Source organism: Erpetoichthys calabaricus, chromosome 1 (genome assembly GCF_900747795.2).
Source record: "Erpetoichthys calabaricus chromosome 1, fErpCal1.3, whole genome shotgun sequence".
Taxonomy (NCBI): Eukaryota; Metazoa; Chordata; class Cladistia; order Polypteriformes; family Polypteridae; genus Erpetoichthys; species Erpetoichthys calabaricus.
The window spans coordinates 336,812,516-336,827,577 of NC_041394.2; the positions used below are offsets into that span (position 1 = coordinate 336,812,516).

Here is a 15,062-nt window from a genome sequence, read left to right on the forward strand (position 1 = left end):
TTTTTTGTGGACCTGAGCAGATTAACATTACTGAGGCCTTCACCTTTCTTTATTTTCAGTTATTGTGTGATGGATGTGGGTTGTTGTTTGTGTGTGTTCATTTTGTGTCTTAATTTTGTTTGGTTGCTAATTAAGGAAAAAAGAAATAATTAAAGAGATGTGCAGGACTGAAGTAACTACAGGGGAATAAAATTGATGAGCCACAGCATGAACTTATGGGAAAGAGTAGTGGAAGCTAGGTTAAGAAGGGAGGTGATGATTAGTGAGCAGCAGTATGGTTTCATGCCAAGAAAGAGCACCACAGATGCAATGTTTGCTCTGAGGATGTTGATGGAGAAGTTTAGAGAAGGCCAGAAGGAGTTGCATTGCGTCTTTGTGGAACTGGAGAAAGCATATGACAGGGTGCCTCAAGAGGAGCTATGGTGTTGTATGAGGAAGTCGGGAGTGGCAGAGAAGTATGTAAGAGTGGTACAGAATATGTACGAGGGAAGTGTGACCGTGGTGAGGTCTGCGGTAGGAGTGACGGATGCATTCAAGGTGGAGGTGGGATTACATCAGGGATCGGCTCTGAGCCCTTTATTTGCAATGATGATTGACAGGTTGACAGACAAGATTAGAGAGGAGTCCCCGTGGACTATGATGTTTGCTGATGACATTGTGATCTGTAGTGATAGCAGGGAGCAGGTTAAGGAGACCCTGGAGAGGTGTAGATATGCTCTAGAGAGGAGAGGAATGGAGGTCAGTAGGAACAAGACAGAATACATGTGTGTAAATGAGAGAGAGGTCAGTGGAATGGTAAGGATTCAGGGAGTAGAGTTTGCGAAGGTGGATGAGTTTAAATACTTGGGATCAACAGTACAGAGTAATGGAGATTGTGGAAGAGAGGTGAAAAAGAGTGCAGGCGGTGTGGAGAAGAGTGTCGGTAGTAATTTGTGACATACGGGTACCAGCAAGAGTGAAAGGAAAGGTCTACAGGACAGTAGTGAGACCAGCTGTATTATATGGGTTGGAGACAGTGGCACTGACCAGAAAGCAGGAGACCGAGCTGGAGGTGGCAGAGTTAAAGATGTTAAGATTTGCATTTAGTGTGGTGAGGATGGACAGGATTAGAAATGAGGACATTAGAGGGTCAGCTCAAGTTGGACGGTTGAGAGACACAGTCAGAGAGACGAGATTGCATTGGTTTGGACATGTGCAGAGGAGAGATGCTGAGTATATTGGCCAAATTGGGGAGGCAGCTTGATGGATGAGGTCTCCAGGACTCTAAACAAATCCAAATCTTATGTGATATCATTTACTGTTAAATTCTGCTCTGTACTTCTAAAATTTTTATTTTTATACTGTATTGAGGATTTGTTCTATTCAGTGTATTGTATTGTATTGACCCCCTTCTTTTTGACACCCACTGCACGCCCAACCTACCTGGAAAGGGGTCTCTCTTTGAACTGCCTTTCCCAAGGTTTCTTCCATTTTTTTCCCTACAAGGTTTTTTTTGGGAGTTTTTCCTTGTCTTCTTAGAGAGTCAAGGCTGGGGGGCTGTCAATAGGCAGGGCCTGTTAAAGCCCATTGCGGCACTTCTTGTGTGATTTTGGGCTATACAAAAATAAATTGTATTGTATTGTATATTGAGAGAAGGATGCTAAGGATAGAGCTGCCAGGGAAGAGGAAAAGAGGAAGGCCTAAGAGAAGGTTTATGGATGTGGTGAGAGAGGACATGCAGGTGATGGGTGTAACAGAGCAAGATGCAGAGGACAGAAAGATATGGAAGAAGATATCCGCTGTGGCAACCCCTAATAGGAGCAGCCAAAAGAAGAAGTCGTCTTAAGTTGTGCATCGATTAAAATTAAGGCAAAGCGTTAATTAGCAGCAAAATCTGGTCACTAATTAAGAAAAGGGGGATTAGAATGAAAACCTGCAGCCACTGTGGTCCTCCAGGACTGGAGTTGGAGACCCCTGGTTTAGAGAGATGTGAAGCTGGAGCAGAGTTGTCATTTAAATGGTTTCTCTGATTGCTTTCTGTGCTCTTCATGCGTGTGTGTTCCCTCTTTGTTCTTTCGACACACTGCACTCTCACTCTCCATGCTTATTCAGCCCTACAGTGGCCCTTAGCCATTATGTAAGGCACATTGAACGGTGGAGGACATATCTCACAGCCTGTTTTCCTTTATCAGGTGGAAACCAATATGCTTCCAAGTGTTAGCTTACTTGAGTCTTGTTGGAGGGGTGCTATCGATTTAAGAAATGTGAACAGCAACATTTACACCCCACTTGTAGAAAGCCTAATTTTCAAGCTAGGTTACGTTTTACTTGTATCTTTATTTGTTTTGCTTGGCTGCACTTTTGGTGATGCGCTTATTGTAAATTTCAGTTAAGTACAGTAATGGGGTGTATCCACATGCCCTCTTGGAAGATGTTCATTAGAGACTGCAGCCATTACTAACCCAACAGTATACATAAAGCTATATTTTGTATCTTTCCTTAGTGGTACAGCATTAACTCTCCACCAAATAATCAATAACACTACAGGAAAATTCTACCAGCTTCTGTTTAATATAGACTTAGTACTCACAAGAATATAATACTTGAAGGGGAGCTACTTTGCCAAAGCATGATACAGCTGGTGTTTCCTCCAGTCAGCGCTTGTCCAACTTCGAGGCAGAGTGTGGGAAAGCATGATGTCCTAGGCACGGGCAGGAGCAAAGTCTACCATCTCTCCATTAGTGAGCTCTGCTGTTCTAGGTAATGTCTAAGCTTTTATACATTTCCTACAGTTCCAGAGTCTGAAACACAATCTTGCCAGCTCAAAACACGGTTCCATTCTGGTTTGCTGGTTCATCGTTCACAGAAAATAGAATAGCCACTTTAAAGCAGTAACTGAACGTTCAGGTTACTGCCCACTCTTTCACTGCCAAGGAAGGATATTCAGGGAAAGAACCAGTGTGTTTGTTGCTTATCTTCTTGTCATTCTGCTAGCCCTAGCGAATCTGCCCCCTCTGTCAGTCCCCTTGCCTCATGTGTGATGTGAGAGATGCGTGTCTTTTTCTGTCAGCCGTCTTACCTAAATGTGTCTGGTTTCTGTACATTTCAATTAAAGCAGAAATAATTAAATAAAGTTAACAGATCACCGTGACATACTTTAAACTTTTGGTTTCATGGTGGTGACGCACACCTTCAACAGTTTTTCTTCCATTCTCTTCTTGAGTCATTGGTGAGCCATCAACATTTTGTAAAAATCATCTTTTCTTTGACAATTAGGATTGCTGGAAAACCAAAGGATTAAGCAGAGAAAAAGTGAATCTGTCGCTGACAAAGGAGGAGTTATAGGGATTTGGGAGTATTGCTGTCTATTTGGTTTGATTTTTGTTTTGAAATACTATGTTAATCCTGGAGAGGAAATTGTCATTTCACATAACTGTTCAGTATCGGAGTGCAGGGTCAGCCATTGTACAGTGTCCCTAGAACAGCTTTCAGCTTTAGAGCCCAATGTCCTTTCTAGCAGAATATTTTAACGTTAAATAATTTTAATGTCAGATCATTTTTGATATTTCCTAATCATACACTTTGTATTTCTACAGATTTCATAAAGAGTGGCAGCTGCTTGTCTTCATTGGCTCAGACTTCTCAACAGTGCAGCTCACAACCGAAACCACATGATGAAAATATGAAGAAATCAATATGTGAATCAGAGATTTTGAGATCAGCTTTTTTGGAGGATAGCTCTCTGCTTGGTGATGCAATTGACACTCGGTTAGAGGGACTCTGTACCAATTCATCAACTTTATTTGTCTGCCAAGAACAGAAAGAACAATTTAAAAGTGAATCGAAATGCAAGCAGAGTCAGAATAGACAGAAACTTTATACTTGTTCTGAATGTGGCAGACAACTCACACTAAAGAGCAGCCTAAAGAAACACATGCGAATTCACACTGGAGAGAGGCCATATTCTTGTACCACATGTGACAAGCGATTCTCCACCAGTGGGGCTCTTCGGATCCACACAAGAATCCACACTGGAGAAAAGCCATTTTGCTGTTCAGACTGTGGCAAACAATTTTATGAAAGGAGCCGTCTTCGGGTCCATATGAAAATTCACACTGGAGAGAAACAGTATTGCTGTTCTGAATGTGGCAAACAATTCTTGGACAGCAGCAATCTTAGGACCCACATGAGAATTCACACAGGAGAGAAGCCATTTTGTTGTTCTGAATGTGGAAAAGGTTTCTCCTCCAGTGCAATTCTTAAGAACCACACAAGAATTCACACCGGAGAGAAGCCTTATTGTTGTTCTGAATGTGGGAAACCGTTCGCTGCTAGAAGCAGCCTTCGGAGACATATGAAAATTCATACTGGGGAGAAGCCTTATTTCTGTTCTGAATGTGGTAAAGAATTCCTACATAAGAGCCATCTTCAGACCCACATAAGAAGTCATGCTGGAGAGAAGCCATATTATTGTTCTGAATGTGGTAAAGGATTCCTGCATAAGAGCTATTTTCAGACCCACGTAAGAAGTCATACTGGACAGAAGCCATATCACTGTTCTGAATGTAACAAGCAGTTCACTGACAGGAGCCGTCTTCAGACACATAAAAGAATTCACACTGGTGAGAAACCATTTCATTGTTTTGAATGTGGGAAACAATTTTTCGGCAATTACAATTTACAAGTACACTCAAGAATTCACATTGGAGAGAGGCCATATTGCTGTTTAGAATGTGGCAAGCGATTCTTGTGCAAAAGCCATCTTCAGATCCACGTAAGAACGCACACAGGAGAGAAGCCATATTCCTGCTCTGAATGTGGTAAACGGTTCTCCACGAACAGCAGTCTTCATTGCCATATCAGAATTCACACAGGAGAGAAGCCTTATTCATGTTCTGAGTGTGGCAAGCGATTCTCTGATAAAAGTAGTCGTCGAAATCATTTAAGAAGTCACACAAGGGAGCGGGAAAAAAAAGAGAAAGAGATGGCACAAGTTGTTGCTTTTATGGTTTAATTACAACAACTGATTTTTAGAGTTCTGTCCAGACAGTTCCATTTTTTGTCTCCAGACCAGAGGATCTTTTTCTTCAGGCTCTTCAATTTCTTTAAATGATGTTCGGCAAACTCCCAGCTTGCTGTTATTAGGCATCTTATAGATGGAGTGCTGCTGAGGTGGTCGTCCTCCTGACAGGTTCTGCCATCTTAGTACAGGAGTTGTGAAGCTCTGACAGAGTGACCACTGGGTTTTTCATCACCTACATAACCACATTACTCAGTTTGTCCAGGTGGTCAGCTGTAAGAAACAATCCTGATGGCTCCAAACTTCTTCCATTTCACAATTATTGGGGTCACTGTGCTCCTAGGAACACGCAAAACTTGAGAAGTGGTGCTGTCCCCTTACTCTGATCTGTGCGTCACCACAGTTTGATCATGTGGGTCAACAGAGGTCCTTGAATGTCATGGTTGGTTTTTGTGCTGCTATGTCATGTAATGTGTGGGACCTTCTCTACACAGGTGTCTGGATGTCCTTTAGAAAAGACAGTCAATTCAGTTTGCCACAGGCGGACTCTGGTCAAGTTTTAGACGAGTCTCAAGGAATGCACAATTCGAAAGGAAAGAGCCGAGGCTCTGAAAGATTATACAAGTGAGATGTTTCACTTTTTGATTTTTAATAAATTCGCAAACATTTCTGAAAACCTGCTTTCACTTTGTAATTGAGTTATTGAGTGTAGATTGATGGACAAAAGGTGGGATATGAAAACATTTTAAAGTCAAATCTACAACGCAATCAAGTGTGCAAAAAGTGAAGGGGTCTCAATACTTAATAGTCCTGTGTTTGTGTGTATATAAATAGAAAAATAGATACAATTTCCACTCTATTAAGCATACTCGGCAGTAATGTTTACATCTACTGCAATTTGTGTACTGCATGTGGTAATAAAATACATTGCCTCTTTCATTCCAACAGATGGTATATTGCAATCATTAGGACTGCTGTTGGGAATCCTTTACCAAATCCCCTGACATTGAAGCAACAGATAAACTGACACTATGTCTAAGAAAAGAATTTTAAATTAAAAAAAAATAAATAAATTAGGAAATGAATCATAGAGGGAGTATTAATCTAATTTGAGTCAAATATTCTAGTGATCTGACCTCCATTAGTGTAGTAAAATGAGTAGAAATAAATTATGTAAATAAATAACAGCTGAAAAGGGGGGCACAGTGACCTCCAAGGTCCCTGGTTTGAGACCCCTGCACTCAGCCCATCAGCTACCGTGCGAGAGACCACAGGCTTAAATGGGTTTAGTGCTTCCTCTTGTCAGCCTGTTTTAACTTTGCATCATTCTTGTCTGTTTAAAATTTCCTTTAAGTTATACTAATGAGTGCAAGTGCCATCTGTTGGATCGAAAAATGCAGCGTTTTTTTTTTTTTTCTTTCTCAATAAACACGACACACACCTTGAAATGGGTGTGTCACGAATGACGCTCTTAAGTCTGCATCTGGCGTGTGACATCGTAGCAATGAGGGACTGCATTTCCATTTTGATGAATTCATGAATTAGATGACGCTTGTCACTTACAATTACACACAATACCACCAAGTCCATGATTTATTGTGGACTGGGCCAGCTAGTTGCGTTTGTTATAATTTAGTGTTTTATATAACATTGAGTGGGTTACCTAAGCCCAAATACCCCAGTAGACTAAATGGAAATCTAGGAACACATCATTTCCAGAGAAACATTGACAATAGCTTAGGCTGCTCCATTCTTTCTATATGTGATGTCCAAGGATGTTGACACCAAACATGGAATTGCTGTTAGCCAAAAGATACCAACACTGTGGCCAACTTAGCCTGTTTGGGTTGTGCCTATATCTTGGACTGGTTCCACCTGTTATAGCCTTCATCTCATTCAGCATGCACCATCATTATGAAGGCTGGGTAAAGAATAATACCGTGGAGAATCTGTCACCAATGCCTACCGGTCTGGCGTTAAACCAACCAAAGGGCATGGACATAATCTCAAGCAACCTCATCAGAATATAGGCACCTGGTATCTGTGGATGGAATGAAGATACACAGCTTCCGCAAGCAAAACCTGCCTGATCTTCATGAGATGATATCCTCCTAAAGGTTCATCCAAGTGATATTTGAGCCCACTAAGGGGACCAACACGACCTTCTGCAGTGAACAGATGCAGTCCGCTACACCTGTGGGTCCGGGTCACTCTGAGTCGTGAATCACAAAAGGGTTGTGAGGAGGTTGGGGCCCACCGTGGGCAAGGTAAGCACATCACCACCAAGGCATGATGAATGGCAGTGATTCTCCAAGGGGTAAGAGATGACAATTGTCAGCGATTCTTCAAGATGGATGGATGCAGTGAGTGATGCTCTATGGTGATTGTGGGTCGCTATGACACAAAAGACAACATTGGGGAAAAAAATAAAAACCACTGCACTAAAGTATTTGCCTGCAAAACTAGAAATATTTGGATGCAAATGATGGTAAAAGTACAAAGATGGAAAAAATCACTAAAAACATCTGCAGAACAAAAGCATGGGCACCTTGTAAAGCCAGTGCTAGAAATAAACTGAGAATCATCTGCTTGGTGGTGTGGGTTAAGTGTGATTAATCAGACAGAAACAGATTACCATTCCCGAAATGCAAATACAGAATTACTACTTGTGTATCAATTAAATGAACAGAATACGGCACATCCTGAAATTGAACAGTAGGAAAGAATTGAAAGAAAGAGCAGTGCAGGCTTACTTTGTGTTATCAACACCGAAACACACACAGCAATGAAGAAAGTTAAAGAAACCACGTCTTAACTTTCAAAAAAAGTCAACACCAAAAAAAGCACAAGCCACGCTGAGAAGTTCGGGGCAACAGCAGCATGGGGGGCAAACAATGGGAACTGCCAAGGTAGGCTGTGGGGGCCTGTGGATGGTTTATACGTCATGAGTTTTTCATTTGTAAGTCTCTTTGAATAAATGTGTCTGCTAAATGAATAAAATGTATAGGGTGGGCATTCTTTTGGTCGTTGTAGGTTTTTCAAAATTTCAGTAATAAAGAATTCTGATTTTACAAAAAAGACTCTTTATGATCTGAGGTGGGCTGGCGCCCTGCCCAGGGTTTGTTTCCTGTCTTGTGCCCTGTGTTGGCTGGGATTGGCTGCAGCAGACTCCCGTGACCCTGTAGTTAGGATACAGCGGGTTGGATAATGGATGGATCAAATATCTCTGTAAGTCATCTTTTTACCATCTCAAGAACATCGCCAAACTCCGCCCATTACTCACCCTGGCAGATGCAGAGAAGCTCGTCCATGCCTTTGTCTCTTCCAGGCTGGATTACTGTAATGCACTCCTCATTGGGATTCCTGGCAAGAGTATCCAGAGACTCCAGTATATTCAGAACAGCGCTGCCAGGATCCTGATGAGGGTGCGAAAGTATGATCACATCACCCCAATCCTGAAAACCCTTCACTGGCTCCCTGTCTCATTCAGAATAGAGTACAAGGTCTCCCTTCTTACCCATCAGTGCATTTATGGACATGCCCCTCTTTATCTACAGGAACTCCTTACCCCCCATAACTCCTTACGTTCCCTCCGCTCTGTACTCACTAACACTCTTCAAGTCCCCAGAACTAAGCTCAGCAGCATGGGTGACAGGGCATTTTCATCGGTGGCGCCGAGGCTGTGGAATGCCCTCCCTGATTACCTGAGAGCCCCACAGTCGACTGAGGCCTTTAAGCGAAACCTAAAAACTCATCTTTTTAGAAAGTCATTTTGTTAAAGTATTTTATAGACTCTTCTGTTCTTTTTTTTATTTTATTATTCTATTTTTACTCTGTAGCACTTTGGGATTGCTAAAATATAAAGTGCAATATAAATAAAATTTATTATTATTATTATTAAGATAAACTGTAGTAATCCTATATATAATGTGTGTATGTATGTGTGTGTGTGTGTATATGTATATTAAATAAATATATGTATGTATATAATATATGTATGTATGTGTGTGTGTGTGTGTGTGTGATATATACAGTCATATGAAACAGTTTGGGAACCCCTTTTAATTCTTTGGATTTTTGTGTATCATTGGCTGAGCTTTCAAAGTAGCAACTTCCTTTTAATATATGACATGCCTTATGGACACAGTAGTATTTCAGCATTGACATTAAGTTTATTGGATTAACAGAAAATATGCATCATAACAAAATTAGACAGGTGCATAAATTCAGGCACCCCAACAGAGATATGACATCAATACTTTGTTGATCCTCCTTTTGTAAATATAACAGCCTCTAGACGCCTCCTATAGCCCTTGATGAGTGTCTGGATTCTGGATGGAGGTATTGTTGATCATTCTTCCATACAAAATCTTTCCAGTTCAGTTAAATTTGATGGCTGCTGAGCATGGACAGCCTGCTAAAAATCATCCCATAGATTTTCAATGATATTCAAGTCAGGGGACTGTGACGGCCATTCCAGAACATTGTACTTCTCCCTCTGCATGAATGCCTTTGTAGATTTCAAACTGTGTTTTGGGTCATCGTCTTGATGGAGTATCCAACACCTGCGTAACTTCAACTTTGTGACTGATGATTGAACATTATCCTGAAGAATTTGTTGATATTGGGTTGAATTCATCCGACCCTCGACTTTAACAAGGGCCTCAGTTCCTGAACTAGCCACACAGTCCCACAGCATGATGGAACCTCCACCAAATTTGACAGTAGGTAGCAGGTGTTTTTCTTGGAATGTGGTGTTGTTCTTCCACCATACAAAGCACTTTTTGTTATGACTAAATAACTCAATTTTTGTCTCATCAGTCCAAAGCACTTTGTTCCAAAATGAATCTGGCTTGTCTAAATGAGCATTTGCATACAACAAGTGACTCTGTTTGTGGCGTGAGTGCAGAAAGGGCTTCTTTCTCATCACCCTGCCATACAGATGTTCTTTGTGCAAATTGCACTGAATTGTAGAACGAAGTACAGATACACCATCTGCAGCAAGATGTTCTTGCAGGTCTTTGGAGGTGATCTGTGGGTTGTCTGTAACCATTCTCACAATCCTGCGCATATGCCGCTCCTGGATTTTTCTTAGCCTGCCAGACCTGCTGGGTTTAACAGCAACTGTGCCTGTGGCCTTCCATTTCCTGATTACATTCTTTACAGTTGAAACTGACAGTTTAAATGTCTGAGATAGCTTTTTGTAGCCTTCCCCTAAACCAGAAGACTGAACAATCTTTGTTTTCAGATCTTTTGAGAGTTGCTTTGAGGATCCCATGCTGTCACTCTTCAGAGAAGAGTCAAAGGGAAGCACAACTTGCAACTGACCACCTTAAATACCTTTATATCTCATGACTGGACACACAAGTCTATGAAGTTCAAGGCTTCACAAGCTCATCCAACCAATTTGGTGTTGTAAGTAATCAGCATTGAGCAGTGACAGGCATTCAAATCAGCAAAATTACAAGGGTGCCCACATTTTTACACAGCCAGTTTTTCACATTTGATTTAATTTCATACAGCTAAATACTGCTTCACTAAAAATCTTTGTTCAGAAAACACCCCAGCACTCAGATGTTCCTAGGAAATGAAAGACATACCACTGTTCTCTTTTTTGTTGAAAGGAGAGTCAATTATAATGCAGGCTGAGAGGGGTTCCCAAACTTTTTCATATGACTGTATATACTAGCTATGTAAGCCCGTGTTGTAAAAAGCCTGGGGTCCTAGAAACTATTGAAATTGTCAGAAAAAAACCTGAAATGTAGAGATGTCAGGTAATGGAAAGGAACTACTCTGGACGTCTCCCTCCTATGAGGTTTCGTTTTGCTGATGTGCTCGCCTTGCTTGTGTATTAGCAGCAGGAGGAATAATAAAAGGGATACTGTTTAATAGATGTTACCGGCTAAACGGCTTTGTCTTTCTTCGGAGGTTTCATTTTTCTGACGTTAGCCCCGCTTGTGTTATCAGCGGCTAAGCGAGTTTTCTATTTCCTCGGAGGTGGAGCCCTTACTCTACCTCTCACTTCCAGGCTGGACAGACACACACACTTCCAAACATAGACGTTTATATATAAGATTAAATACAAGTGTATTTTTTTTTTCATAATATCATAAATATCATTGCTGGTTGGGCCTAGCAGTTTGATGAGGTTGACATGGCCCCCTTTTGCCCATGAATGACAGGTCTGCATTTCATATTGTATTTGGATTTTTCAATGTAGAAATGCATTTTGATACCCCGAGATCAAAAATTATTGTAAGGTTTGTGTTTACACTCATTAGGATTAAAGATGAAGTTTTAGATTAATTCTGATGCTTCAGCTTTGAGCTTTTCCAAGTGTCTGAAGCCAATAAGTGCAGCCAAAGCCTCAGTTACAAGTTCACACGCTTTGACCTGCGAACTTCAGCCTTTTGAAAGAAAATCTCGTGGGAGTCTGAAGTTCAATTCAAAGTTTGAGAATTGAGCTTTTAAAGCCTAATTATATATACTGTGGCCGGGTGCAGGAATGACAGGTTGCTGAAGAAAATATGGGATGCCAACTGGGTTGTCCAGTTTCATAAATGGGAAAGTTCAAAACAAAACAGAATGCTCTGGAAGCATTATAACTCATCCTGGGGCTTGAAAACAACACAATAAAGGTTCAGCTCTAGCCGTGGATTAGGGCCAGTTTACATGGGAGCTCTGTCTGGCAGGTCACTCTTACCAAAATGACGCCTCCTGCAGGGAGCCAAGCTTTTTTATGGCTTTGGAACAGGAAGGGGTGGAGTTAGGTGACCTCACTGGGCGTTGTCTTAGTGCTGCAGGGAGAAGAGGAGGAGAAAGCAATGTGAGCAGTAGCGCCACTTCATGTCTTGGCAGGTTATTACATACCTCGGCAGAGCCTGCTAGGAGATCCTCCCATGTACATGTGATATATATATATATACAGTAATCCCTCCTCCATCGCGAGGGTTGCGTTCCAGAGCCACCCACGAAATAGAAACCATATGTTTATATGGTTATTTTTATATTGTCATGCTTGGGTCACAGATTTGCGCAGAAACACAGGAGGTTGTAGAGAGACAGGAACGTTATTCAAACACTGCAAACAAACATTTGTCTCTTTTTCAAAAGTTTAAACTGTGCTCCATGACAAGACAGAGATGACAGTTCTGTCTCACAATTAAAAGAATGCAAACATATCTTCCTCTTCAAAGGAGTGCGCGTCAGGAGCACAGACTGTCAGAAAGACAGAGGAAAGCAAACAAATCAATAGGGCCGTTTGGCTTTTAAGTATGCGAAGCACCGCTGCAGCGGCAGCTCACACCCCCTCCGTCAGGAGCAGAGAGAGAGAGAGAACAACAAACAGTCAAAAATCAATACGTGCCCTTCGAGCTTTTAAGTATGCGAAGCACCATGCAGCATGTCGCTTCAGGAAGCAGCTGCACAGAAGATAGCAACGTGAAGATAATCTTTCAGCATTTTTAAACGAGCGTCCGTATCGTCTGGGTGTGCAAACAGCCCCCCTGCTCACACCCCCTACGTCAGGATCAGAGAAAGTCAGCACAAGAGAGAGAGAAAAGTAAGTTGGGTAGCTTCTCAGCCATCTGCCAATAGCGTCCCTTGTATGAAATCAACTGGGTAAACCAACTGAGGAAGCATGTACCAGAAATTAAAAGACCCATTGTCCTCAGAAATCCGCGAACCAGCAAAAAATCCGCGATATATATTTAATTATGCTTACATATAAAATCCGCCATAGAATGAAGCCGTGAAAGGCGAAGCGCGATATAGCGAGGGATCACTGTATCAGTGTTATAGGAATTATCTCTATATATAATCTTCATTTGGATCTTGATCTTCGTTTGTCCATGAATTCATGTTCCCCTGACACTGCCTTGGTTGTTACTTTTGTTTACAAACACTGTCGATAGCACTCTGTGTTTAGATCTGGCGTCGACACCTGCTTCGTTGTCGAGACTGTGGTTTTTTGTGTTTCTATCGACCGTCGTTGGCAGCACTTCGTCCAAATTGAATGTTCACTCACTTCTTGGAGTCGGCAGTCAGTTTATATAAGTCGGACACACTTCTGTGATTTTCCATCAGTCTGCATTTGGAGTTCAAGAAAGAAGCATTGGTTCTTCCTTACTCTTTGGATTGCCACAAAGCAACCTGCGAGACTGGAGAGAGGTTGAGAAGAGATCGTGAGAGGAAACGACAGCGCTGTGAACGGAGAGAAGCAGAAATGCTCCTCCACCACCACATAATTACTATTGGAACAGTGATTCTGAGTAGGCCGTTCCTATTGAATTAATGTCCAAGGGTTTTGTTTTGTAATTTTGTTTCCCTTATAAAAAATCATAATCCTGTGTGACGAAGGGCCCAGTTCACGACTGGCAGCCGCGTTTAAACAGGGAGCCCTTCACAGACAACTTTAACATGCGCAATGTAGTTGGGCGCACATGGCTAGTTTTACATAATTACTGACTATGGAGACATTAGCCCTTTTACCTACAAAAAGAATAAGAATGTTGAGGTTACAGTTGCCACCTCTGTCACGTCAACCCTAAATATTTGACTATTGTACTAATTAGAGAAGTGTCTGTTCCAGTTTTATGATGCGATAATTCTTTGTTTTTCAGATACAGTCAAAGCAAAAAGTATGTGAACCCTTTGGAATGATCTGGTTTACTGCATGAAGTGGTCATTAAAAGTGATGTGATCTTCTTCTAAGTCACAGGTACTGATATACACAATGAGCTTAAGCCAATGACACACAAGAATTCTACTCTTTCATGTCTTTATTTTACAAACTCATTCAATGTTCACAATGGTAGTGGAAAAAGTAAGCGAACCTTCGGATTTAATAACTGGTTGACCCTCCTTTGGCAGCAATGACCTCAACCAGGCGCTTCCTGTAACTACAGATCAGATCTGCACATCGTGTGGGGGGAATTTGAGCCCATTCTTCCCCGCAGAACTGTCTTAACTCTTCCATATTCTTTGGTTGTCTTCTGTGTATGGCTCTCTTCATGTCATTCCACAGCATCTCAATAGGAATGAGATCTGGGCTCTGACTGGGCCACTCCAAAAGGCGGAGTTTGTTCTTCTGAAGCCACTGTGCTGTAGATTTACTGCGATGTTTGGGGTCATTGTCCTGTTGCATCACTCAGCCTCTTCTGAGCTTAAGTTGACGGACAGATACCCTCACATTATCCTGGAGAATTTGTTGATGAACTTGTGAATTCATTTTCCCTCAATGATGGTAAGCTGTCCAGGCCCTTATACAACAAATCATGATATTCCCTCCACCATACTTTACTGTAGGGATGATGTTTTGATGTTGATATGCAGTGCCCTTTTTACATCAAATGAAGTTCTGCTTGTTCCTCCCAAATAGTTCAATTTTGGTTTCATCGCTCCACAAATCATTTTCCCAGTACCGTTGTGGAGTGTCCAAGTGCTCTTTCACAAACTTCAGGCATTCAGCAATGTTCTTTTTTGATAGCAGTGGCTTCCTTCTTGGTGTCCTGCCATGGACTCCTTTCTTGTTCAATGTTTTGCGTATAGTTGACTCATGAACAGAGATGTTGGCCAGTTCTAATGACTTCTTCAAGTCCTTTGCTGTCACTCTAGGGTTCTTCTTTACCTCATTGCTGACTTTGCATTGTGCTCTTGGGGTCATCTTGGCAGGACGCCCACTTCTAGGCAGAGTAGCCACAATACCAGATTGTCTCCATTTATAGACAACTTGCCTAACAGTAGACTGATGAATATCTGAAATCTTTGAGATGACTTTGTAACCCTTTCCAGCCTTATGTAGATTAACAATTCTCGATCGTAGCTCTTCAGACAGCTCTTTTGTGCGAGGCATGATTCCCATCTGGATATGCTTCTTGTCAAAAGCTCAAACTCAAACTTTATTGTGTTTTTTTATCAATCAAAGTCACTCCAGGCCACACCTCTGAACTTGTTTCATTAAATGGACTCCAGGTATGCTAAATTCTGACTGCAATGAGCTTTTTAAAAAGTTATTAGCTTAGGGTTCACTTACTTTTTCCAACCTTCAGTTTTACAGTTTGAA

At 41.6% G+C, this 15,062-nt stretch overlaps 1 protein-coding gene across 1 annotated transcript in view; it reads left to right on the top strand.

Moving 5' to 3' along the window:
- LOC114668157 (zinc finger protein 585A-like) overlaps positions 1 to 15,062 on the top strand; it is a 64,888-nt gene that overhangs the window by 17,523 nt on the left and 32,303 nt on the right. Inside the window, exon 3 of the mRNA XM_051927876.1 lies at positions 3,576 to 4,898. Within this exon, the coding sequence (XP_051783836.1) occupies positions 3,576 to 4,898 (1,323 nt within the window). The remainder of the gene's footprint in view (positions 1 to 3,575; positions 4,899 to 15,062) is intronic.